We start from the raw sequence: 23,496 nt of genomic DNA on the forward strand, positions 1-23,496 counted from the left end.
AGAAGTTTTTATTTAATGGCATTGGGTTCCCTTCCCATCAGCGAGAGCATTAACAAGAGCTTTAGAGGACCATGGTCTTGGGCTTGATCCTTTTAGAATGTGACTCCTCTGTACAGACCAAATGCCAAACAGGCTCAAAAGTCAAAAGAAACAATTAATGAACAATTTTAATTGTAAGCTTTGTTTCCCTCTGAAAACCAAGCCAATAAAAAAATTCACCTGAAGATTGAGAAAGCTTCTTAATTGCTGAGAAGTTGAGCAACTGAAGTTTCACAAGATTGTCAAAATACCTCTTCTAAAGGATCTTGTTGTCCCTTTTTCAACCCACTCTTGCACATGTTACAGATAAATGACATTTGAAATGGGTAGAGAATCACTCACATGATGTTGGGGCTGCAGCTTGGGATCCAAAAAAAACCTGCTTTTTACTTCTTGATAAGACAGATTTCCATTCAAGAGGTTAAAACAACACAGGCAGAAGGACTTCTTTACTGTCAGTCACCAGAATTTAAAGACTCCCTCTCCAAAAACACTGAAGATGTTATCAATCAGAAGCAAAGCAACATTAAAGCCAATCTAGTGCAGGGCTACTGTAAAGAGGGGAGGAGTTCCATATTGCTACAATGCAATACACATTATTAATTTGATGCTAATGAACCCTTATTCTTATTTATAGTAATTTATCTGGCCACTCAGCAAACAGAGGCAAGTTACGACTAGACTCAGCTGATCTGTTTAAAGATTTCACAGCCCATAGGTCACTGCACTTGAGCTGGGCAAGTATTTGGCTTGTCAGTTCTGCAGGGCCATGGAACCCAAACAGCCTCTTCAGGAAGGAACACCAACATTCTCTACATTATGCTACCATGTCCACAGGTTCTTCACAAGAAACTGCTGAGCCTTCACCCAACCCACAGGGTCCAAAACATGATACCCCCCAGAATTACCAGAATCCACCTAGACAAAACAGCTTTTTGATCTATCTCTCAGAAACACATCCCAGATACTCAATTCAAGAAGCTTAATCTGCAAGAAGCCTGTTGAAACACTGAACACTCATTGCTGTGAGTCATACAGCAAAGGCTAAATCTTTCCAAATTGATCCCTGCTGGAGAGCTCTCTCCTCCTCCATCCCTCTGTAGGCACACAATTTGTGCATCACCATGAACTTTTGCACCAGGGATGATCGATAGTAACCTCTCCACCGGAAGATAACAGCCTCTTTCTAAGATCAGCATTACCAGTCAGGCTTACTCACACCAGATATGCCACATAGCTTGTTTGCAGATCAGCCTCCAGAGACACTTCCAGTCCTTCCCTGATTTCTGGGCAAACAAGAACAGATTCCAAACCCACCATTTTACTGCTCTGAATGGACTATCTGAGCATTTTAGAGGCATTCATGTGCACACTTATGATCCACATCCTCTCTACCCTTTTAAGATCTGTCTATGCAGTTTCTGTTATGCTCATTCCAGGTGACTGGTACAGTCTGATACCAATATCCCATTAGGCAGAACAGTTTTATATTTCTCTATGTACCTCCTGCTGAAAACACATAAGACTAATCTTATTACAGAAGCCTGGCTTTTGACAGGGGATTATTGCCACCTAGATCATCTGCTGACTCTAAGCCAGGACCAAATTAGTTGTTTAAATACAACACCGGACCTAATTCAAAGAAGAGAAGTGATGTATAAGACTGAAGTTGAGCTACTCTGTCAAAGTGAAATTGCAGGCTGAATAATTACAATACAGAAAGAAATCAAGGCACAGAAGAAATCTTATGGCAAACTCTAAGTTATATTTCCACACTTCTATAAAATTGAGTGCGCTGGGTAAAAACTATTTGATCTTAGAACCCAAACAATCAGACAGCCTTCAGAAACACTGCAGAGCCAAGAAAAAAAAAAATCTCGACTGCACAAATGGAAGAGTCAGACCTACTATAGCTCTAAAGCCAATACATGTGTTAAAATTATTCCTCTAAGCAATTTCAGATCAGCCAAATGGATTTAAGTTTTAATGAAGAAAGGATTAAGGGCTCAAAAGTTTCTGTAGAAACTTCACACACTTCTGGAAACAAGTCAGTTGGCCCTCAACACCCCAACTCTTACTGTAGAAAGGAGATTGTGTTTGCTATAATCAGAGAGGATCAAGAATGGGCAATCACATTAATGGTTTCGTTTTTCTACAGCAATAACTGCCACAAACATGCTACAATATTTACTTCTGTACATTCTTGGCCTGGCTAGAATCCCTTAACTGCAACAAACATGCATTTTGTCTAAATTCATCACAACACCCAGCATTAAGTTGACACAATACAAAAAAGCTGTTGCCAGACAGCAGATCATTAGCCTCACACTGCCTTTGTGCACATCAGCACATTAGCCTTAGAAACAGGTATTCAGGAGAGAATGGCCAGGACAAAAGAAACAGAAAAACATCTGTGCCTGCTTCTTCTGAGAAATTCTCCCACCTCAGCCATGAAAGTCCTACCTAGTTACACAGGCACCCTGGACTACATGAAGAGGCCACTGTCTGCAACTCATGAACAGCTTCATAAATCTTCAATCTTTGGGTCACAGAGCTGCTGATTTTACTCCCCTGTACAGAGGAATTCCTGACCAGAGGGATGCACCTTTCTCCCATGCCTCAAGGCATCAGATTCATGCCTCCTATCTCCCTGTGTTATTCCTGTTGTCACCAACACTGAGCTGAGGAAAGCAGCACTTTGTGACACCTCTGCTCAACTGGCAGCAACCTTGGCAGGTAAGATGCACACAACTCTTGATTGATTAACCAGGATTCCTCCCTGCTGTCCTTCACTGCAGTTTGTATGGGATTAAAACCACACAGCACTTTTCCAAAGCCAACCCACGAGGCACATGGACACTTTCAAGAGATCTACCCCGAGATGCTTGTTTGCTACGCACTCACAGTATCTCGCCTGTAGTGAGGTTTTGCCACATCTCAGAGGTGTTAAAATGAACGGCCTGTAAAGACAGACACACCTACCCATCAAGTCCTAATTATCACTGCTCTATTTATTACTTGCCCTTTATTCATTACAATTAAGGAGTTTCCACACACTGAAAGGTTTAAGTGGTAGAACTCTACTCCCAAACCCAGCATCACTAGATTCCAGTAGACACCAACTCCCTGGAATTTTCTAATACAATCCCATTTGATCCAATTAAAATTACTGTGCCACCAACATCTTAAAACCCCAGTTCTCTAAGCAGTTTGTGGGATGGCTTTGTCACCAAAGCATTTGACTTTCATAAGAAACCTGACTTGTCCTGAACTTAAACTTGCTCCAACTTCCATTTCAGTTGAAAGAAGTACTACTGAAATAATGATGATATCCAGAAGCATATCAGTGAGAATTATCTCGAGTCACTGGCACCAGGGTTTTGGATCTTGTACTCACATGGCACATTGTGATAAACTACTTTAGCTTTTTGCTAAATCTATCTCACAAAGAGAAAGGAAACAAGCTGCAGTTTCATCTGCAACCTCCTTATCACCAGGCTGGAGCGTGGTACAGCATAAACCAGGAATTAGAGAGGTCACAGAGTCCACAGGAAAAACCACTCATGGTGCCACACAACTGTCCCTGCAACCCAAGGAAAAGGGCATGGCAGCAGTGATCCTTCCACAAAGCCAACTTAAAGCCACTTAACTTTGAAGCTGACCACAAAACAAATGAACACAGGCACAACTGTTTATTGCTCAGTTTGCTGGTAGCCAGGACTGAGTCTGAATAAAAGGGAGCTGTCCTGACATGAACAGAATCCCAGTGCAGCAGAGAATCATCCTCTGTGGCATCCCACCTCCACCTGTCTGTCAGGTGGGCACACCACCTTAGCATGGTGTGTTAAAGACCATTTTCTTCCATCTTGAGAAGTCACATACCTAAAGGTTGTAAAGGAAGCAAGATGAAGTCCCAGAAAAAGCATTTACCAGGATTACTCAAAAGTGTTGCCAGGAGGCATTTGCACCATTTACAGCATTAATGAATCTCTTCCTCCTGTGACAATTAATCACTGTTTTAGATCCCTGCAAGCATTGCAGTGCACAGCTCCTGCAGGAAAGCTCTTCAGGACAGCACCCCAAACAACCCACAGCTGCTGAAGGGGTGCAGCTGGGACACAGGGACCTCCACCTTCAGCTCCCCCCCAGAGACAGAAAAACAGAAATGAAGGAGCAAAGAAGCAGAGCCGTGAGTAGAAAGAGCACTTTAAAGGAGATCACATGCCAGAGATGCAACCTTTGCTGAGCTACTGGGTCTCACCATTGCTTGAGTTTTGAAAGGACCTCTCACTCTCAGGTCTTCTCTCTGTTTCTTCATTCTCAGGGGTCTTGCAGGTTGCAGTGGAGCCAGACTGGCGTTTCCTTACACAATCATCACCTGCCATGGTTACCTAGCTAGAGCAGAAAAGAAATAATTAATGACAAAAATCTCATTTATTGTTCAATAATATATTTACATAGCTGTTTTTACACTGAAGTTAGATTTTCTTCCCTTCATTATGAATTCAGAGGGAAGATAGAGGAAATTCAGCACACACTTGAATTAGTAATTTACTGTTGATCACACTTCCTTTCCCTTACTACAAGCAGTACAGGAACAAGTAACCAAGTAAGTTCCCCTACCACAACCAAAACATCTCCCCACACCATCCTGTCTTCCCTACAGACTTTATAACTACTTAAAACAACTTATGCTTTTGCAAAATCTTTAAAATGACAAAAAGCCCTTGCAATTCTTTCTGACAGCCAGGTGGACATCAAGACTTGTCTCCTGTAAGATGTGGCAGGTTCAATTTGTGGAATCACCAGCAATACTGGACCTGAGCCAAGCCTCTTCCTTGTCAAGTTCTCAGCTGCTGCTGCAGGAGCAGCTTCCTCAATGGATCCTTGCGTTCTGCTTGGTCAGACAACAGTTGCGTTGCAAACCAAGGGAAAACAGGAAGAGAGTCAGGTTTGAACCACAGCAGTTTCAATGACAAAAGTCACTGCTGGGGACAGAGCTGCCACCAGGGAATACCTGAAGCACCACATGCAGCATGAAAACAAAATTCTCAGCTAATGAGAGAAGTGGACAAGGAGATTCTAATTTGGTCACAAAGTGCTATCCCAGAACACTCCACAAAATTAAACTCAATAATCTCTTGGAGATGTAGCTACAGCCAGGGACAATTTGCAGATTTTTTCCAGAAAACCTCACAGGCATGTATGTAAGCACATTTTCAAGCCTGATATATATTTTCATCTTGGCACAAACTCTGCAGCAGATGTGTTTAGCTGCTAGTGAACAGCATACGTGCACCAGCACAGATGAGCTCTTACAGGCAGGCCAGGAAAACTCAGGAACTGGTGAAAAAACTAATTAAGGATGGATTTCCTCAGAATAAGGAGGCTGGCCCATGTGCAAAAGGGAAATAAAACTATGACCAGAGGTTTTCAGAACTTCCTGTGTTTGTCCTTCTAGGAGAGTCTCCTATTTTTCTTTCAGGCTACACAGCATACAGGGGACAAATACCATCCACCACCAAACAAAAAATTAATAAATGGGTGAGGTTTCCAACGCAGAGGACCAGAAGTTTAATTCTTGTCTCAGGACACTTCGTCTTCTTCACGAGGTTAGGAAGGCACTCATTGGTGCAGAGTGGTTACAGTATCTTACTGAAAGGTTAACAGAAAGGCACTAAAACTAACCAGTCTTGGGGTGGAGGGAAGAAAACTCAAGTGTAGCGTGAAATAAAAATTAAAACAATTAACTTAAAGAGTTAATAACTCAGGCTAAGTTACCACAGCGCAGCCTTTTTCTCACCGAAACACGAAGTCGGCTAGGGGAAATCTATGAAAACAAACATTTTACAAGTCTAGTTCCCATATGAACAGAGTACCTAAGCAATTATCAACTCATCAGAGCCTAAAGAGGGCATCAGCCCTTCCCTCCCATCTCTGCTCGAATCTAAACATTCATGGCACAATGCCAGGATAACTCCAAGATGTTCACCACCCCACTCACAAGAGGAAATCGCTCCTCACAAACTAGTAAACAGTCACTCCCTTCACCCCACTCTGAGGACATCCACAACTGCAGATGAAGTTTGTAGAGCTACAGACCCATTAACAGATTTCCTAGCGGAAATCGCCTCTGATTTCGCTGGTACTTGATTTACGGTACTCGTAAAGGGCTAAGAGACCTTGAGCTTCTTCTTCTTCTTCCCTTGTGGCAAACTAGCAATGAATTAGAAGATGCCTTGGGAGAAAAGCAACACTTTCCCGGAAGTTCATCTTTGAATTTCAAAAGACTCGGTGAGGAACAGCTAAGAATCGTAGAATGGTTTAGGCTGGAAGGGACCTTAAAGACCACTTAATTGCACTCCCCTGCCTCCAATACTAAATAGCAACATCATCCCAAAAACTTTCAGCTCTCTAAAGTTTTCCTTCGGCTCTTGGCCCTCGGGCATAGCAGACCCGGACCCTCGGTACCTGCAGAGCGAACCAGCCAGGGACCAAAACAAAAGTTAAGGTCACTCCACAAACCAAAGTTAAGGTCATTCCACAGCTCATCCGCAACGCGCACAACACTCGGCAGGAAAAGGCTTTTTAGCCGAAGCCTGAGGATATCGCTGGGAGCTGCCCAAAGCGCTGCCGAGGCTCCGAGCCAGCCCCTGCCCCGCTACCTCCCCGCACACCCCCGCGCCTCCGCCGAGCCCCGGCCCCGAGCCGGCTGCGGGAGCCGCTTCCTGCGGGGTCGGGACAGCGCGGACACGTTCCCGGGGCCGGTGCCGCGGTCGGGGCAGCCCGCGCAGCGTCACCTCAGGGGCAGCCGAGCCGCTGCCTGCTCCGCGCGCCGCTGCCGCCCGCTCCTCCCGCCGCGGCCTCTTCCCGGGGCTCGCGCACGTCACGGCGCAGGGGGCCGGGCCAGAGGCGGCACCGCCCATTGGCCGAGGAGGCGGCTCCGCGGGGGCGGGGGGCGCGCGCCGGGGGGGGGCGGCACGTGAGGCGCACGTGGGGCGCCCCCCCTTCCCCTCAGTTTCCCGCCTCCCCCCCGCCCTCAGGTATCGCCGCTTCCTCCCGGCGCTCCTGAGGCGAGAAGTAAAGTGAGGGAGGAGAGGGGCCAAAAATGTGGTGACCCTCCGTTAAGGGTGAGGGAACACCCGAGGTTGGTAAATGCTCGGGAGTCAGAGGGGCCGCGAGCGGTCAAAGTTTTATCAGTAAGCTACACATTTGGCATGGAAATTGGTACGCTGGTCCATGACCTACTATGAGTACAGTGGGTTCTGGATAAAGCAGTAGCCAGTGGGTTTTGGATGAAGGGATAGGGGAAAAGGGAAGAGAGAGAAAGAGATTAATTAAAGAGGAAGAAAAAGAGAGATACAGAGAAAGAGAGGAAAAAAGAGATCGCCGGTTCTGGTTCCAGCCTCAATCCAGCTGAGGGAATGTCAGTCCTGGTTCCAAGGAGTCGATCCCAGCTGTGACCACCCAATCCAAGGTCCAGGTGGGCTCAGTCACCCCCAAGGGCAACGCCTGTCCCTGAGGGCCACCCCCCTCCACTCCCCACACCCCAGGCACAAGGAAAACTTTGTAAAGGAACAGGACATTTAAAGGAGGACACCGAAGTCAAGGCCGGGAGGGCCCAGAGGCATTATCTGTCCTCGTCCTTCAGTGGGAACACATAGGCTGTTCAACAAGTGCTTCTCCCCCCGGCACCCAGGCTCAGCACAAATGTGTGTCCTACCCCCTGAGGTTCTTCCAAAGGGGAGCCAGGGTAGGTATTTTTACACGGAAGTAAAAATGGAGTGTCCCCCAATTTGTCTCGTCCCCCAAGAAGTCGTGTTTTGTGTCAAAGGGGTGTTCTGTAATTCATCACTCCTCTCATTCCTGACAAATGTTACTGTGGGGAGTGGGAGCTCAGCTCACCGGTTTGGGGGAGTTGAGAAGGGGCCTGGCTGGAAAGCTCTCCTTTTAGTCCCAGCTGTGCTCCACAGAAACAAAAACTGGGACAAAAGCTGCTCCAGAGGGCCGAAAATGGGACAAAGGCTGGGGTTTGTACCTTGCTTTCTCTCTCTCCCGACAGACACAGGCTCCTGATGGAGGGTGAGTCACAGAACACGTCACCAGAAAACAAACTCTAGTAACCTCCTGTGAGCTGCATTTCACACTGCAAATAGGCAAGTTTTCCCAAAGCCAGAACTTATCCACTAATCTCTTACTGGCAGGTACACATCTCTCCTCCTCCTCCTCACGACATCAGGGCTGTGCTATGCACGATATGTCCCCAGGAGCACCTTGAAAGGTCACTCCAAAACAAAGTACGAAGTTACAATAGGGTAATAAAACATTTCTGTCACTTTTCACCTATCAGACCTGTTACTAAAATTTATTTTGACCAACACACACCCCAGGCACACATTGTAGCTGCTGAAACTTTCAGAAATTGTTTTAAATATCTGTGGGGCCTCTTGAGCAGAGCCACTGAGTGAAAAAGTCTGAAACAGATTTATTTTGCAATGTGTGTTCACACTATTATGCCATCACTCATCTTTCGTGCTGCTTAATAAGAAAACTTGTAAAAATTAAAAGAAAAAAACGAAAAGCCTTATCATTGCTGAAATGCAATGGGTGAGAGCAGCAGGAATTTTCACATAAACTCATCCCTATTTTTAATAAGTCAACTTTAGCACAGTGCTGCTTAGAGATACTTTCAGGTCAGGCTGTGTGTGATCTGTGGTGCCCTCATGCCAAAAATGCTGTGCCAGCTATTTCCAATGAAGTTGTGGGGGCAGCACTGGATGGGCGAGCAAGTGTAAACAAAATAAAAATGAAACCCCAACAAAATACTCAATGCACAATGTACAAAAATATCTTAAGGTTCAATAACTTCTTGTTGAAACTTTCATCCAATTAGTAACAGCCTGAGTCTGGGTGGTAGGAAAATGAGAATTCTTTAATAGAAAGAAAAGTGCAGCTAACCTCCAGAACAAGTTTGCTTTGCTTATTTTGCCCTGAAGAGGTTATACAGAGGTGCCACCAGATTTTATTGGCAGCTCTTGACATATCTCAGTCCAAAGCAGAGCAATGTGACAAGCACAGAGCTCCCTCTCTGGTCTCTGGGTTTTTCCCTTGCAGAGTTTTTTCACAGCCTTCCTTCCTTCCCTTCTCTTTAGAGGCTTTTTACCTGCAGCTCACCGAAAAACAAAGTGGCTGCTCTCGTTACCTTCCTTCCCATTATTTACAAGCAACTGGGAGAAGGCACTGCCACCTCTGCTTCCTGCCACTCACGCCCATCATCTGCTATTGTCTTTCCCACTCTAAATTGCGGCATTGTTTCATCAGCGGCATCGTTTACCCTGCTTGTCACCACGGTGTATGTAATCCTGATTTTCTGGAGTGTTGTACACTAATCTTCTGGTTGCATTGCTCAATGATTGCCCAACCACAGCTGTTCCTGAGCACTCCTGGCTGAATCACCGCGTGGTCCTTCCCATTGTTGACGTGGGAACCTTGGCACTGACACCCCAATTTCTTGCCTCAGCTCCACTGGCTTTCACCTTCCCAGCACTAGGCAGCAACTTCACTTTAGCATCCCTCCTTCTTTCCCTCTCCTTTCCCTCTCCTTGAGGGTCCCTTCCAACTCAGGACATTCTATGTTTCCTTGTTTCCTTCCCTTTATTTCCATGCTGGGTCCTGCTCCTTCCTGCCACTTTTGGCACTGTTGTAAAATAGATGTGATGAATGCTGCCTACTTTTAATTCTGTGTAGCTCTAATTTATTTTCTATTTTATGAATTTTGGTATCAGTCAGTCTAGGGAGCGAGCAGCTGTGGCTCTGATGCCCACATTCATTGACCAGAATGATTAATTCCTTTAAAACTTTTATCTTAGCTTTAAAGCCAGTCACTTGATAGCCTCAATGGCTTTCATGTGAGCAGATCCTACAATTAACTGTTTAAAAGTGTGGTTTAGAATTTCCCAATATGCAGGCACAATGGGAACATCCTGATAGACAAATGAAGGAGCTCCCTCAGGTGGTGAAAAATATTCTTACCTGTTCCGCTTAAATGTTTTCCTTTTAAAAACATTAAAAGGCCAGCAATATCAGATTTAGAATGTAAAGCCAGTTATAAATATAGCATTGAACGAGTTTCCATTTCGACATAACCAGAAATAATGGTGTGAATATAAGACTGAGGCCAGAACTCACTCAGGCAAGTGCTGCAGTTAAAAAGGAAATAATATAAGAAACTGTGGAGGACTTAAGCCTGATCTGATAATGCATGACTGAATTTTGGCAGGAAAGCAAAAAACTAGCTCCAGAAGATATCACATTGTTGAGGATGCCTGAAGTGTTTACAAATCACAAAGTTTGCTTTTTAAAAACTCCGGCTCAAGCTTTCACAGTTTCTGCTATCATCATGTCAAGATTTTGTGCATAAATACCCTTGCTCCTTTTTACTCTACGTGAGGCATAGAGTTTTCAAAATATTTGGTGTGAGAGATTCAGATCAGCAAACTTTGGAGAAAAGGCAGAAGCAGCAGCAGTTACACTCACTTTCCAAGCCATGAAGCCACTGGTTTTGCTGGCAGATGAGTTATAAAGAAATGCCCCCATCCTTCTCAGCAGAGGGCAGTGGTAACCTTACTCAGAATCACATTGCTTTTTGCTACTGAACTGAAATCATCCTTGGGGGAAAAAAAAAAAAAAAAAAAAGTGAAACCCTAATGCAAACCAGTGAGTACCTGGCTTCCTGTCCCAGCTCAGAAATTCTAGTGATGAACTTGCCATGGCAAAGCAGGAGGTGCAACAGCCAATTTAATTACTGTGATTCCATTGTTGAAAGGGAAACCTGCATTATTTCTTTGAGAAGTAATTAATTTTGCCTTTCCCTACCATTTTAGGTAACAAAATGAATCTTGCCAGCTGGGATGGTGTAATAGTTGGGGTTTTATTTGTTTAAGTTGAGGAGGTTATTTCTTCAGTACGTTTAAAAAGGAGGAGATCCTTCTAGTCTGGCTAAACATCAAACCATGAGAGGTATTGGCCCTGTATAAATAATGTCTCACCCCACTAAGCTGAATTGTGTTTTCCAAAGCTGTTCTTTACCTTCTCTGACACAACAGCATTCTCTTTCTTTTAGGCTTGGAAACAACTTCATCTGGGTCCCAACCACATTATATAATATCATGGTTCTTGTGACACCAGCTCAAACCAACCTCAGATTTATTCTGCAGCATACTCTGCTGTTTATTAAAAATTCATGAAAATATTGAACTGCCTCAATGAGAGGGTCTCTGAAGTTGTTTCAGCAGGAATACATGGAATTAAATATGCAATCAACCCTGGAAGGGTGACTTCAGAGAGATACATTCCAGAACAAACAGATCTAGTTACCAGTATTGACTCTCCTGCATATAATGGCTTTCTAAATATTTCTGTGGAAACAGAGCACTGAACTTGGCCAGCATCTCTTTCCCACTCCTACAGTAGCAACTGTACATGTTCCTTGTAACTCCACAGACTGTCAGCTGTGTTACACACCTGGGACCCTTCCTTGTGCAGGTCAGGCAGCAGGTAGAAGGGCAGACATTTTAAACCTAATTTAATGGTGCCTTACTACTCTTGTGGTAATCTCTTCCTCTCCATTTTTTATAAGCATGTGCATCCTTTCTCTTTTTCCTAAATAAATACAAACCAGTTTGCTACTCTCTCCCCATAGATGCTGAGGTGGAGAAAACAGTGTATTGCCAGTATTTTGTACAGATTCCTTGTCTCTCTGCAGTACAAATGTTCTGACTGCTGATGGACACGGATAAGAATTGGTGCTAATGGAGTGACAGATCCAGGATGATTCCCAAGACAGCTGTTTGCAGGTAATTACGCAGTTCTACCTGTTCTGTACTTTGCAAAGTGCAAGTTCTGGGGACTAATAACTTTCTGTTTGCAGTAATCAAGTGGGAAAGATGTGAGACAAAAGCCACTGAGGTGCTATAGTGAGACTGGATCAGCCTCTGTAGGGGTGTATGAGATCCTTGGGGTCATCAAGGAGAAACCTTGCAGAGAAATGTCACGTAGGGAATTGCACATGGGGAACACTGTGGAAAAGTCCAAGAGCATTGAAATGGCACTTGAATCATAATGCCAAAAGTGATTGATGAAAGACCCCAAAAAGTATGAGGACAGGGGAAAAAAATAATTCCAATCAAAACCAGGATATATGTCTCAGAGGAGAACAAATATCTCCATTGAGCCACGAAAGATTGACTCTTTGCTGTAAACTAAGAAAGAAAACAGGTTTTTACTCTCAGTATCCGACATTTCCTCTTTTCCACCTTGTTTTAATCTCTGCAAAAATAGATGACATGTACCAAAAGTCATCCCAAGCAGTAGACATTTCTAAATCTGCCCAACCAGCTCTTTGGCTGTCTCCATAGCAATGAGGCAGTGCATCCTGCTGCTCTCCCTTCTGTGAGCTCCTTTCCCAAGTTTGACATGGACTGACAACGTTGTGCCTTTGTAGCTCCTCTGCCAAAAACCTCCCTTTTCTCTGCTCAAGGCCAGTCCCATCTGTTCCTTCCTGCTTCTCCCCAGTTTTAGAAACACCTGGCTAGAGGAGGAATCCATCCAATGCTTCTCTGCTGCAATGATTCAAGCCAAGGAGGGACTCCTGCTGGGTGTACAAGTGGAGGGACTGGAGAGGGCAGTGCTTTCCTGTTTGGGTAGAACTTTTGGATGATGGTAAGGGAGAACACTGCAGGGGCCAGGAGCATAAACAAAGCAGAAGGAAGGAAAATCCAGAATTCTGTCTAGTGTCCCAAAAGAATTGCCCTGAAACTTGGCACCGCTGGCCATAGCAACAAATAGAGCAGTAAAGAATGTACAGACTTGGTACAATGCAGTGCTTATTGAAGGAGATGACAAGCGTGAAGGAACACTTCCAAACCTCTGAATTCAGATAGATCTGTGTCACAGCTGAGTTTCTGGCAGCTCTCAACAGCATTTCGCTGAAAGTGGAGAAAATAGAGGTTACAAAGCTGAAAGAGGCATTTTTGCTATCAGCTGAGGACTGGCAGAAATGGGAGGTTCTGATGGAGCTACACCGGGAGGTGAAGCAATCTGCAGGGTTTGCTGCAGTTGATCTGCCTTGGGCTGAGTTGATGTGGTTACAAAAACATCTTTGTGCTCAGCACTATTCCGTTGTTGGCCTAGTGCCTTGAGGCTTACATGCTTTGGAAATATGGATGAGGAGATGAAAACTTGAGCTTGTTTAAAGGATTTAAATCTGAAGATGGCAGGCCCAGGAGAGGGATTCTGAGTTCAGGCATGTAGGTCATGCAAGAGAGGTCTTGTCTTCACCAGCAAGTTAATGTGAAATATAGTAAAAGTGTTCCTGTTAGTTCAACCCTTGCCCACACAAAAAAATCCCTCACTGCAAAAAGTGGCTGCAGAAACATAAATTGACAAAGCAACAAGAGAACAAGGTAAACCTTGAGTGAATTCACTTTACCATTCCTTTACCACTGCTGTTTCTCTACAGTAGGGACCCACACTAAAGACCACCATCAAAACATCCAGCAGTGCTGACTCCCCGCAGTTTTTCCACTTGTGCTTTCCTTAGTGGCTTCTAACTCTGCTTTATATTTGTGAGCTTATTTCCCCAGCTGCAAAAGGTTTCCAGTGCCCTCAGTACCAATCACCCATCTTCAGCACAGAAGTCTTCAGTTTATTATTCTGCAACTGTGTCTAGCAAGACCTCAGTTTCCTGTTGCCTGCTGATCAGACACCAAGTTATGGAAGAATCTCTGGCATGATGCTACTGTAGTCTATGATTTTCAGAGGAAGGATCCAGGCTGAAAGCTTTCTGGTGACATTCCAAGTAAGCTGTCATGAGAAGAGAATCCAACACCCAAGACCTCAGTGCTTAGGGAAAATCAGAGGGTTTCATCTACTCAGAAGAAAAGAGTAGAACTATAAATGCTAACTCAGTAAGTCCCCAGGAATGAGCATGTGCCATGCTGAGACTGAATGCATCATTAGCAATTCCCTGGGGCCGGATGTCTATTTCAGACTGCACAGTGTAACAGCTCCAGGGAACGTACAGCCAGAGGATGCTGATAATTTCACAGTTTCTGCTTCCCTGTGAGGCAGAAAATAGAAGTGCTCTGAAGCTCTTTCCCAGGAACACAGAAGTAACGTTTTCCAAAGCCATCAAAAGGAGAGGAAGATAGGTGTGTTCTCTGCAATCTGGGAGAAAGGGAAACAGAATAATCTGCTGCTCTGGCTGCTAAAGGAGGCTTTTGGCTGATCAGCAAGCTGTGTGGACTGAAGCTATGGAACTGGTCCCTTGCAGAAAAGATTTTGTGGAGGCATATGAGGTTGAGATGGATATCTCAGAAGCACGTAGGGTCCACAGTGGGTTCGCACCACACTAGTGCCTCCCCTTGCAGCACAGATTAAAATGCTCCTAGTACATCCACACTTTATCACAGGCAACCCATGGGAAAAACTTCCAGGACAGATGACTCAAGGTAATTTGGTAGTGTGACTGCATCCTCAGAAAGAGCAGACAAAAAGGGAAAGGCAGACAGCCAGGCGGTCTCTAGCACACTGAGGTCAAATTCCCCTTTCTGTCACTCTCGGCTATGGGAAAGTTGAGGACGACAGAGAGGTACCAGACACACTCCCGTGTCTGCTGGCAGAGATGGGCGAGGCCCCAGGCAGACTGAAACACATGCTCCTGTGAGCACAACCATGCAATCTCTGCCATCAGAAAGATGATGCCCGGGTTTCAGGGATGCTCCTGAATGTCTCAACTTCTCTGCATAGTTCGGATTGCACAGTAAATGCCTCGGCTGCATGAGATGTGCTGTTGGCTCTGGGGAGGCATTATTTCAGGTTGGCTGCAGCTGGGAGTGTGTAGCATGACTTCAGACCTCATTAGATGCACACTTGACAAGTTTTCTGCACTAACATAAAGGGAAGAAAGGTTTTCTTAACCAAACAAGGCTTATACAGTTGTCCTATGTGTATGAGGAAGGGCGTGTCTGTCTCTCTGCCCCAGCTGTCTTTTTTCTCCCAGTAACTTTTGAACTTCTTGGCCACTTTTATACAAATCGGATGGAGAGATGAAGGTTTAAGAAATATTCAGCTCCAATGGCTTTTGTAAAAAATTCAGCCTGGTTAGAGGACACAGTTTTAATTAATGCCCTGAATGGAGGAAACTTTTTTGGAATAAGAATTTAAGTTGGCAGCAATGTCTAGTCCAGTCTCCTGCTGAAAGCACAGCCAGCTTCAAAGTCAGAGGCTGCTCAGGACCTCATTTTGAAAACCTTTGAGGTGTCAGGAATCTACTCTGGACCTCAGCTTCACAAAACAAATATACTGAGCACAACACCTTTGGCTCTGCCGATCAGAGAATTCATTTCCCCCTCTTTTAAAGGAGGAATAGAAGTGGCAGCCCATGGTAAAGCCTGTGACAATCTCCACACCAGGCAGTCCATAGGGCTCTGCTTATGTTAAATATATTTAACCAGCAGCTAGTTACTTTATTTTGGCATTCTTTGGTAGTTAATGATTCCAAGTACAAAGGTCAGACTCAGAGACACAAGGCTTTGTGTATCCCATTGTTTAATTTACCAGAAGCTACAAGGGAAGGAGTGCTTCTCTGTATGAGTGGGAGCTACAAGCTACACATCCAGCCTGACAAGCTAATGAGAACAAGTCATTCATTAACAGGAGACTTGCTGCTAGGCAAACACACACAGCTGGTATGGGAGAAGAATTTGGATGTGAAATGAGACAGTGTAGTTCATTTTTTATAAGACATTTCCTATTTCAGCAAGTTTACAGTCTAAATAAAGACCACACAGAACACATTAAGAGCCTGATCAGAAGAAGATTTGGGCTTAATGTCTTTTCTGAAAAGTTTGGTAATGAGCAGAGAGGCAGAATTTGCAAAGAGAATGGAAATATTTGCATGTTTAACAGAAGGAACAAGTTTTAGATTTAAGTGAGATTTCATTATAAACGTAAATGCTGCTCTCTTGAGTACCAGTCTATTCTGTACACACACACACACACAAATGCATTCACAGAAACATCTTACAAAACTCTGGTGCTTTCTCCTGCTTCAGTTGTTACTATTGCATTTTTTTTTTCTAGAGTTTCACACTAGTAAGCATTTTTACAGGATTAACATTAAAGTTGGAAACTGCAAAGCATGGCTATTTAATAACTGTTTGAGGAAGGAACACAGTGTCATTTGAAAGATAAAGTAAGCACTTACAGTTCTTGCATAATCAAATAAAAAAGCCTGTCAAGGAAGAATCTCTCCAGACTTTGTGGAAATGAAACAGTAACAGCATTTTAGAACAAACTCTGACTTTCAAAGTGATTTAAGTGTTTAGAAACATTGCATAGAGCATGACACCATCCATGGCCAGGGCACAAGTGGTCCAGAGCAAGGCTGGATCTCTACCATCCGAAACATGTAACACAGAGCAGCAAACCTGCAAGAAGCTGTATCCTCAGGCTTCCTTATGAGATCAAAGGTTATATTCAGAAGTGTGTACAACTGAAAACAATACTAGGAGTGCAGTCACTGTGGGATTCATTATTGTAATAAAGCATCTTCTGAAGACACGGATTTCAGCGTGACTTAGGAAAGGGAAGTGAAGGTGCTGGGGAAGATGGAAGGGAAGGAGATATGAGGGGAGAAACAAGAAGCAAAGAACATGGAGAAGAAGCACTGCTGATTCCAGAGTCTAATGATTTTTTTTTCCAGCCTAAATGGCTCTATGATTCTAATTTAATCTTCTTTTAGCTTCACATCTTGTTTTTAATGTATCTTTATTTTGTTTTGGACTGTCACAGAGGTTATGCTAATCCAAACACAGCACAGCAGTCATCAGAGAAATCTATGCTGGGACGAGGCTGCTCTCTGAGGCACTGGTGGAGGAACTGCAGCACAGCATTGTGCTCTGAAGCATTTGCTATCACTTAACTAAATGTCAGCTCTCTGGATACAAACCTCTCAGCGAGAGGAAAGAGAAAACACATGAAGAAAAGCTTCCATCTGCAAATTGAGAGACACCCCTCCTTACTGTCCAAATTAGCTACTAAGATTTTAAATTAGGAATCATAAAATTTAGGCTCCTAAACATAAATTAAGGCAACCCTGGAACTCTGGTGGCAAAACATTCCTATTGACCCACCTGCAGCTGAATGCCTAAAAGCCTGAATCATCACCAGCGCTGTCGAGGGACCTCATATTACCTCAGCAAATGTACTTTATCAGTGATCATTGTGCAAGCTTAGTACTAATTTGCAATTCCCAGCAGATGCAGAGACTTGTCATCATTTTTGTTTGGTAGAGGCAACATTTTCCACAGAAAAAGGCAAACAAACAACTTTCTTAATGTTCTTATTAGCATACTCTTCTACAGCCTTTGGTGCCTGGAACAGATGCTTGGGAAGGGCGGTGCAGCTGTAATACTTAGAAAAATATATTGGACAAGAGAGAAATTCCCGAAGAAGTCCTATAATCTCCTTAATTCCATCTCTCCCCAACTCTGGCTCCACTCTGCTGGAGGCTGTGCGAGGTTATGTGTTATACCCTGATGGGTACAGCTCCTGCAAAACCTCAGTGCCGTTATTGTGCTGCTGTTGACAGTTGACAGATACATGCACAGGCTACACAGTTCTGATCCGTGAGGGTGCTTAGTTACCCAGCATACCTAACCCCAAAACACAGGGCCAAATAAAAGAAGAATGGGGATGCCTGAGATGCTGTGGTGAGCTGGCTGTCTCTACACACTCATCTTTTCCACTACAACACTGTGTGCCCAGTCCCTTTCCCCGCTGTGCATGGAGCCCTTCCTTTGCTGGCTCTCCTGGCCAGCATCAATTTTTAGACTTATGGCAGTGTCAGAAGAGTGAGGACAATGCTGAAGCAGCAGAAAAGACAGAACAAAACGCTGCTTGCAAAGAGGAGGAGGATGATTTGGGTGGTGGGATGCAATATTTGTGGGAGTGTGTATCTGTAGTTTTCTTCTTATCTATGGTGGACGAGAGAAGAGTTTTTGACAGAGGAAATTTCATCTGCCAAGGGCTGCATGTGAACCCTTCTGTGCTGTTGGGCAAAAACTGTTACTTCCCCAGAAAGCTTTTATCTTCATAGGCTCTCACTGAACAGGCATGAGAGTACCCCAAGCTATCCTACACATACTGTACATAAATTCTAATTTAAATCATAGTAATGATTCAAAATAACTTTTAAGACAACACTGAAACCCTACCTATTGTGCCATGACAGATCAGTGCAGACATTTTAGGAGCTGTCAGTCAGAGATGAAAGGGTGAGCGTTTGAACATGTTACACCAAGAAACAGCGTCCTCCTTTGATACAGCTCAGCACTTACAAGCTTGCAACATTTACTGCGGAGTAACTAACCTTGAGTCACAGAGCCTTTATCAGATTCTTAAATCTTTCTTTTTTGTGTTAAAAGCCTTTCTCCAGAACCCCATGGTGGCTGAACCCCAGAAGCCAGGTGGCTGCCTGCTATCAGGTGGGTGCAGGCCAGAGTGGTAGAGGGACACAAAGCTGCACATCCATGTGCCATGCAGTGGGCAGTACCCATTGCCCTGCAGACATCCCAGGGGGAGCTGCAGCTGTCCTGAGCTCCACAACTTGTTGTGGCACTGCAATACAGGCACAAAAATCCTGACATGCTGTACACAGGTATCCCTCAATCAGGCCTCTACTGTTCTACACTCTTAGCAAACACCTTAACCAATACATCTGCGGCCTGAATACCAGTCAAATATTTCACACACATCTATTTCTCTGTACAGCTTTGGTATACAGAAGGTATGTGATCTGAAAGAAAAGATTACTTCTAGAATTAATTTTTAAGCTGCCACCGGCATCCTGCTAGCTAATTTTTCCTAAGTTACAAATAGAAACTGCCCAGTTAACTCAACCAAGAGTCTCCAATTTGTCCACAGGCTCCTTCTGGCACAGAACCCATACTTCAGGCAGATGACAGTGAGACTGTCATGCACAGTATGATGTAAGACTGCTCAGCCAGCAATTTTTTGAGTGTGTGATTTTTTGGAGCACACTGTGAAGCAAATGCATTGTCAATGCTTACAAGAAGCTTCAAGAAATGGATATACCATTAATATTTAAAGTCAGTTCAGAAGGACCACATTTCTTGTCAGGCACATGACTGTAGCCTCAGTACTGCTTTGATCCTTTTTATCCCTTACTTGAACAGCTCATGAATGGCAGATTGACTGGAAACCCAAAATCACCAGGTACTGATGCCTCATTAACGCATGGTTCCAGAACTCTTCACAAGAAATTACCCTTGAAAAACAACCTGTTCCCGATGCTTCATGAGGCTGCTAACATCACATCTGATAAAAATAGCTAGCATTAGTGCAGGTTTTACCTCTTGGCTTTGCATGGTTAATAACCATGACACTCTGTAAGGTAAATACTTATTAGCCTCCATTTTAACAACAAGAAATGGTGTGGCTCAGTGTCATCAGTAACTCAGCAGCACAGAGTCCTTTTCAGTTTGGGGAGTTTCTTGTTTATATCCCCAGTGCTGTTCTAGCAGGGACTAGAAGAGCTGTCACCAGCCAGAGCATCCCCTATTTATATAATGCCATAAAAACAATGTTGCTGAGGGGACCAAGTGGGGCACAATCTGAAGGTCTGGCTTGTTTAGCACATATCAAGTAATGGCTGGGGCTCTGGGTTTGCTTTTTTTACAGGGTACAGCATGATCTTTAAAATCTATTATACAACAGCAAAAACCCCATGCTGCTGCCCTCTTCTCCTTGCAACAGGCCTTCTTAGAAAGCCCCTGCCTCACCCCATTCCTAGGAAGGATGGTTTTGTGTGTCAGACAAGTTTCCTGCAGTTGGACATTAATATAACCTGCAGTGAGCTGTTCTATGTGCAGAAGGTGCTGGGAGAGAAAATGAGAGATTTCATGAGATCTAAGGAATAAGAACAGTGTTTAAGTCTAATTCTCCTTGGTACACTTGCATATAACAGTCTCTTGACACTTGTATCTTCTTTTAAAATACTAATAGCCTTCCTCTGGATAGTTGTTCATGATCAGCAAGTAAAAAGCATTAGGAAAGAAAAACAGTATTTCTGTTGGTTTTTTAAAGAGTGGCTCTCTGCAACGTGGCAACTGCAAATGGCACGAGGGAGTTCTGTGTTTGTTGTCTCTACAGTCTCCAGAGAACATATATTTTGTTTACAAGGCAAACCATTTATAAATGCCAAATCCTGCAAATTCTATCTGGAACGAGACCAGGAAATAGCTCCACTGCAGAGTTTACCATGGGCTGGTTCTGCCCGAGACTGTCCATTCTGCAGGAGCACCCTCTGCTCATATCCACATAACCATGCCTGTACAAGGTCCTGCACTTGGCACCACGTACCCCATGCTGCACCCTGGATGTTCCCAGCACTATTTGAAGAACTGTTTTTTTGTGTGTTTTTAGCAGGTCTGTTTGTAATTTCTGATCTCTCAAATGTTCTTAGTCCATTAATTTAGTGAATTAAGGCATTTCTGGCTCCACGTGCTCCTCACTCCCATTTACTCCATCCAGCCTGTGTCAGAGTACACATCAGTCCAGTGGGATGAGCCACTCCTATTTTAGGCAGAATTATTACTGCAGCAGGGCTCAGTTTGAGTACATGCACCAGTATGGACAGCACCTTGTGATCCTGGGCAGATAGAACATCAGCTTAGAATTCCTGTCACACAGAGCTGGCTTTCACACAGCTCTGAGAGAATGTCTCCTCACCTTCCCACCACAGGACAGTGACACAGAGGTTGGAAGCTGGTGTTACCAAGCCAGTTTGTCACTGTCACATCAGTTCTCAGTGGTAAAGGCATCTAAGGGGAGCAGCATTGTGGCTCATCGACGATGAGCCAACATTACCAAGACATTGCTGAAGTAGTCCAGCATGGAGAGAAATACTTCCAGCTGCCCAGGTCCTCTAAACCATGACAATCACCCTTCTCTTTTGGGGCGAAACTTCCTGCCTTCTGCTTTGACTGGAGCACCTTATGCTAATATTACAGAAAGTGAAAGAAGTTGGTTTACTAATTAGTTACACAATTGAGTGTATATTCAACCACCCAACAACAAGATGCTACTGCCAACCACTCCTGGTGGTATTCACACAGCAGTGCTTTCCTCCTCCTCCATACCTTTGGCCAGGACAACAGGTCCTGGCAGGAGCCCAAGGAATCAACCTTGGTAACCCATGGAGATCACAGAATCAATTAGGTGGGAAAAAACCCATGAGATCATCGATTTCAACCTAGGACCTGGCACCACCATGTCAACCAGTGAGTGGTGAGTGCCACATCCAGTCTTTCCATAAACACCTCCAGACAGTGACTCCACCACCTCCCTGGGCAGTCCATTCCAATGTCTAACCATCCTTTCTGCAAAGAAATTTGTCCTAATGTCCAACCTGACCTTCCCCTGGCACAGCTTTACGACTGTGTTTTCTTGCCCTGTTCCTGACTGCTGGGGAGAAGAGGCTGACCCTCACCTGGCTACAACAACCTCCTCATGCACAGCTTAGGACAAGCCCACTCTGCTGCTCCCTTCCTCACAACCCTGGCTTTACCCTCATGCCTGCTCAGGTTTGGAGGCAAACCAGTCTGGCTGTAGCCTACAGGGAGAGAGTTGCTCAGGCTGGGGCAGCCTTGAGGCCATGACCATTGCTTGACAGATTTCAAGAAGTATTTGGACACAGTCCAAATACATTGTGTATACAGTATACACATTGTGTATACAGGTATACAGTGTGGTTTCTGGAGCTGTCCTGGGCAGGGCTGAGAGATGTGGACTTGATGGCTCCCTTCAAACTTAGGAGATTCTGTGATTCTCCTGGGCTGCCACTCATGGCCAAGATGGGAGGCTCTCCTTGGGTGTGATCTGGCGAATCACCCGGGTGGGCTCTTCCCCTCAGCCCATGTCCATGTGCATTCCCTGGTGTGCCCGTCCCCACTGCTGTGCGTGTCTGTGGCAGTGCCAAGAGGATGGTGCCAGACTCTTCAGTGGTGCCCAGAGACAGGACAATGAGCAACGGCCATAAGCCAAAGCACAAGGAATTCCACCTCAACATGGGTACGAACTTCTTTACGTGAGGGTGGAAGAGCAATGGAACAGGCTACCCAGGGAGGGCGTGGAGTCCCCCTCTCTGGAGAAGTTCAAAATGCGCCTGAACGCGTTCCTGTCACCTGCTCCAGGTGACCCTGCCTTGGGCCTGGCTGATCCACAGAGGTCCCTTCCAACCCAAATAATTCTGGGATTCTGCGTGCCGCGGCGGTCCGGGCTGGGGTGGGGGGGCAGCCGCCTTCCCTCTATCCCAGCTTCCCTTCCTCCCTCCCTCCCTCCTTTCCTCCCTCGCTCCCTCCCCTCCTCTCCCCTCCCCTCCCTGGGCGGACCGGAGGCGGCTGCGGGAGCCGCTCCGTCCCCGCTCCGCCGGCGCTCTGTGGTTTAAGATGGCGGCGGGGGCTGCGGGGGCGAGCCCGTGAGCCCCAGCCCGGAGCTCCGCGGGAGCCGCCGGGACCGGCCGCGGGAGGACCGGGACGCGCCTGCCGGGCCGGGAGCGGCGGGAGCGGCGGGATGTGAGCGCGGCCCGCCATGGGGCAGCAGGTGGGCCGCGTCGGGGAGCCGGGCGCGGGGCTCCAGCCGCCGCCGCCGCAGCAGCAGCAGCCGCGGGGACTGCGGGGGAGCAGCGCGGCCAGGCCGGCGGGCCGCCGGCGGGAGGCTGCCGGGCGCTCCGCAGAGGGAGGATTCAATGTCTTCACCCAGCACGGTGAGTAGCCGGGGCGAGGGGGAAAGGGGCGCGATCGGCCTTCCTCCCCTCCCTCTTTTGTTGTGGTGGGTTTACTGGGGGAGGGGAGAGGCAGGCGGGGGGAGCGGGGCAGCCACGTCCCGGGGGATGCTCGCCCCGGCCGCCACGTCCCGGGGGATGCTCGCCTTCGGAGGAGCTTTCCCCCCCCACCCGCTGGAGTTGGGGATCGGGACTGCCCGCCAGCCACAGCGGGAGCGAGGTGGCACCGCCGGGGATCGGGACTTGCGGGGTTCGGTCGCTGTCACCGCGGCGGTTCCGAGGTCTGGTTTTGTTTACAAAGGTAAAGGTAACATGTGCCTTGTCCGACTGTTTGCCGAGGCGTTTGTGACTTGCCGTTCTTGATCTGTGAGACTGTATAGCTCCTGACAGAGCAAACAATTTCGATTTGACTGGGGTATTACAGCTGCCATCTGATTCTCGGTTGAAGTTTTTGCCTGTCCACTTCTACTCTTATTGCTGTAAACCGAGACCGGAAATGTTTCATGTGTACGCTTCTGTAACCTCTCTTAGAAGGACCCTCACAACTTCAAATCCCACTTTGTAACCATGTATCTTTTTTTTATATATAT

The 23,496-nt window shown here is 45.7% G+C and overlaps 2 protein-coding genes and 1 long non-coding RNA gene across 12 annotated transcripts in view; 2 read left to right on the forward strand and 1 right to left on the reverse strand.

Moving 5' to 3' along the window:
• Nucleotides 1-7,006, reverse strand: part of SOAT1 (sterol O-acyltransferase 1) — a 27,258-nt gene extending 20,252 nt beyond the window's left edge. Inside the window, exons 1-2 of one of the 4 annotated variants that reach the window (XM_086902101.1) lie at nt 6,840-7,006; nt 4,301-4,434 (exon numbers count right to left, since the gene is read on the reverse strand). In XM_086902101.1, the coding sequence (XP_086758227.1) occupies nt 4,301-4,424 (124 nt within the window). In that variant the 5' untranslated portion in view covers nt 4,425-4,434; nt 6,840-7,006. Of the gene's footprint in view, nt 1-4,300; nt 4,435-6,510 lie in introns of all 4 variants that reach the window. The other 3 variants (XM_086902102.1, XM_023931726.2, XM_086902103.1) reach the window with 3 other exon arrangements.
• On the forward strand, nt 6,993-20,183 carry LOC111941927 (uncharacterized). 6 transcript variants are annotated; one of them, XR_015290457.1, is made up of 4 exons: nt 7,000-7,792; nt 8,102-8,195; nt 11,804-11,894; nt 13,670-20,183. It is a non-coding gene; the product is annotated as an uncharacterized LOC111941927 (long non-coding RNA). The 6 variants fall into 6 exon arrangements; XR_015290455.1 differs by having other exon boundaries at nt 7,029-7,792; nt 11,741-11,894; XR_015290458.1 differs by having other exon boundaries at nt 7,029-7,792; nt 11,741-11,894; nt 13,683-17,804.
• A 2,508-nt stretch (nt 20,184-22,691) lies between these two features.
• Nucleotides 22,692-23,496, forward strand: part of ABL2 (ABL proto-oncogene 2, non-receptor tyrosine kinase) — a 45,153-nt gene continuing 44,348 nt past the window's right edge. For both annotated transcript variants that reach the window (XM_086902098.1, XM_086902100.1), the window contains exon 1: nt 22,692-22,888. In XM_086902098.1, the coding sequence (XP_086758224.1) occupies nt 22,714-22,888 (175 nt within the window). In that variant the 5' untranslated portion in view covers nt 22,692-22,713. The remainder of the gene's footprint in view (nt 22,889-23,496) is intronic.

The sequence above is a fragment of the Cyanistes caeruleus genome, chromosome 9, assembly GCF_971803275.1.
Source record: "Cyanistes caeruleus chromosome 9, bCyaCae1.hap1.1, whole genome shotgun sequence".
NCBI lineage: Eukaryota > Metazoa > Chordata > Aves > Passeriformes > Paridae > Cyanistes > Cyanistes caeruleus.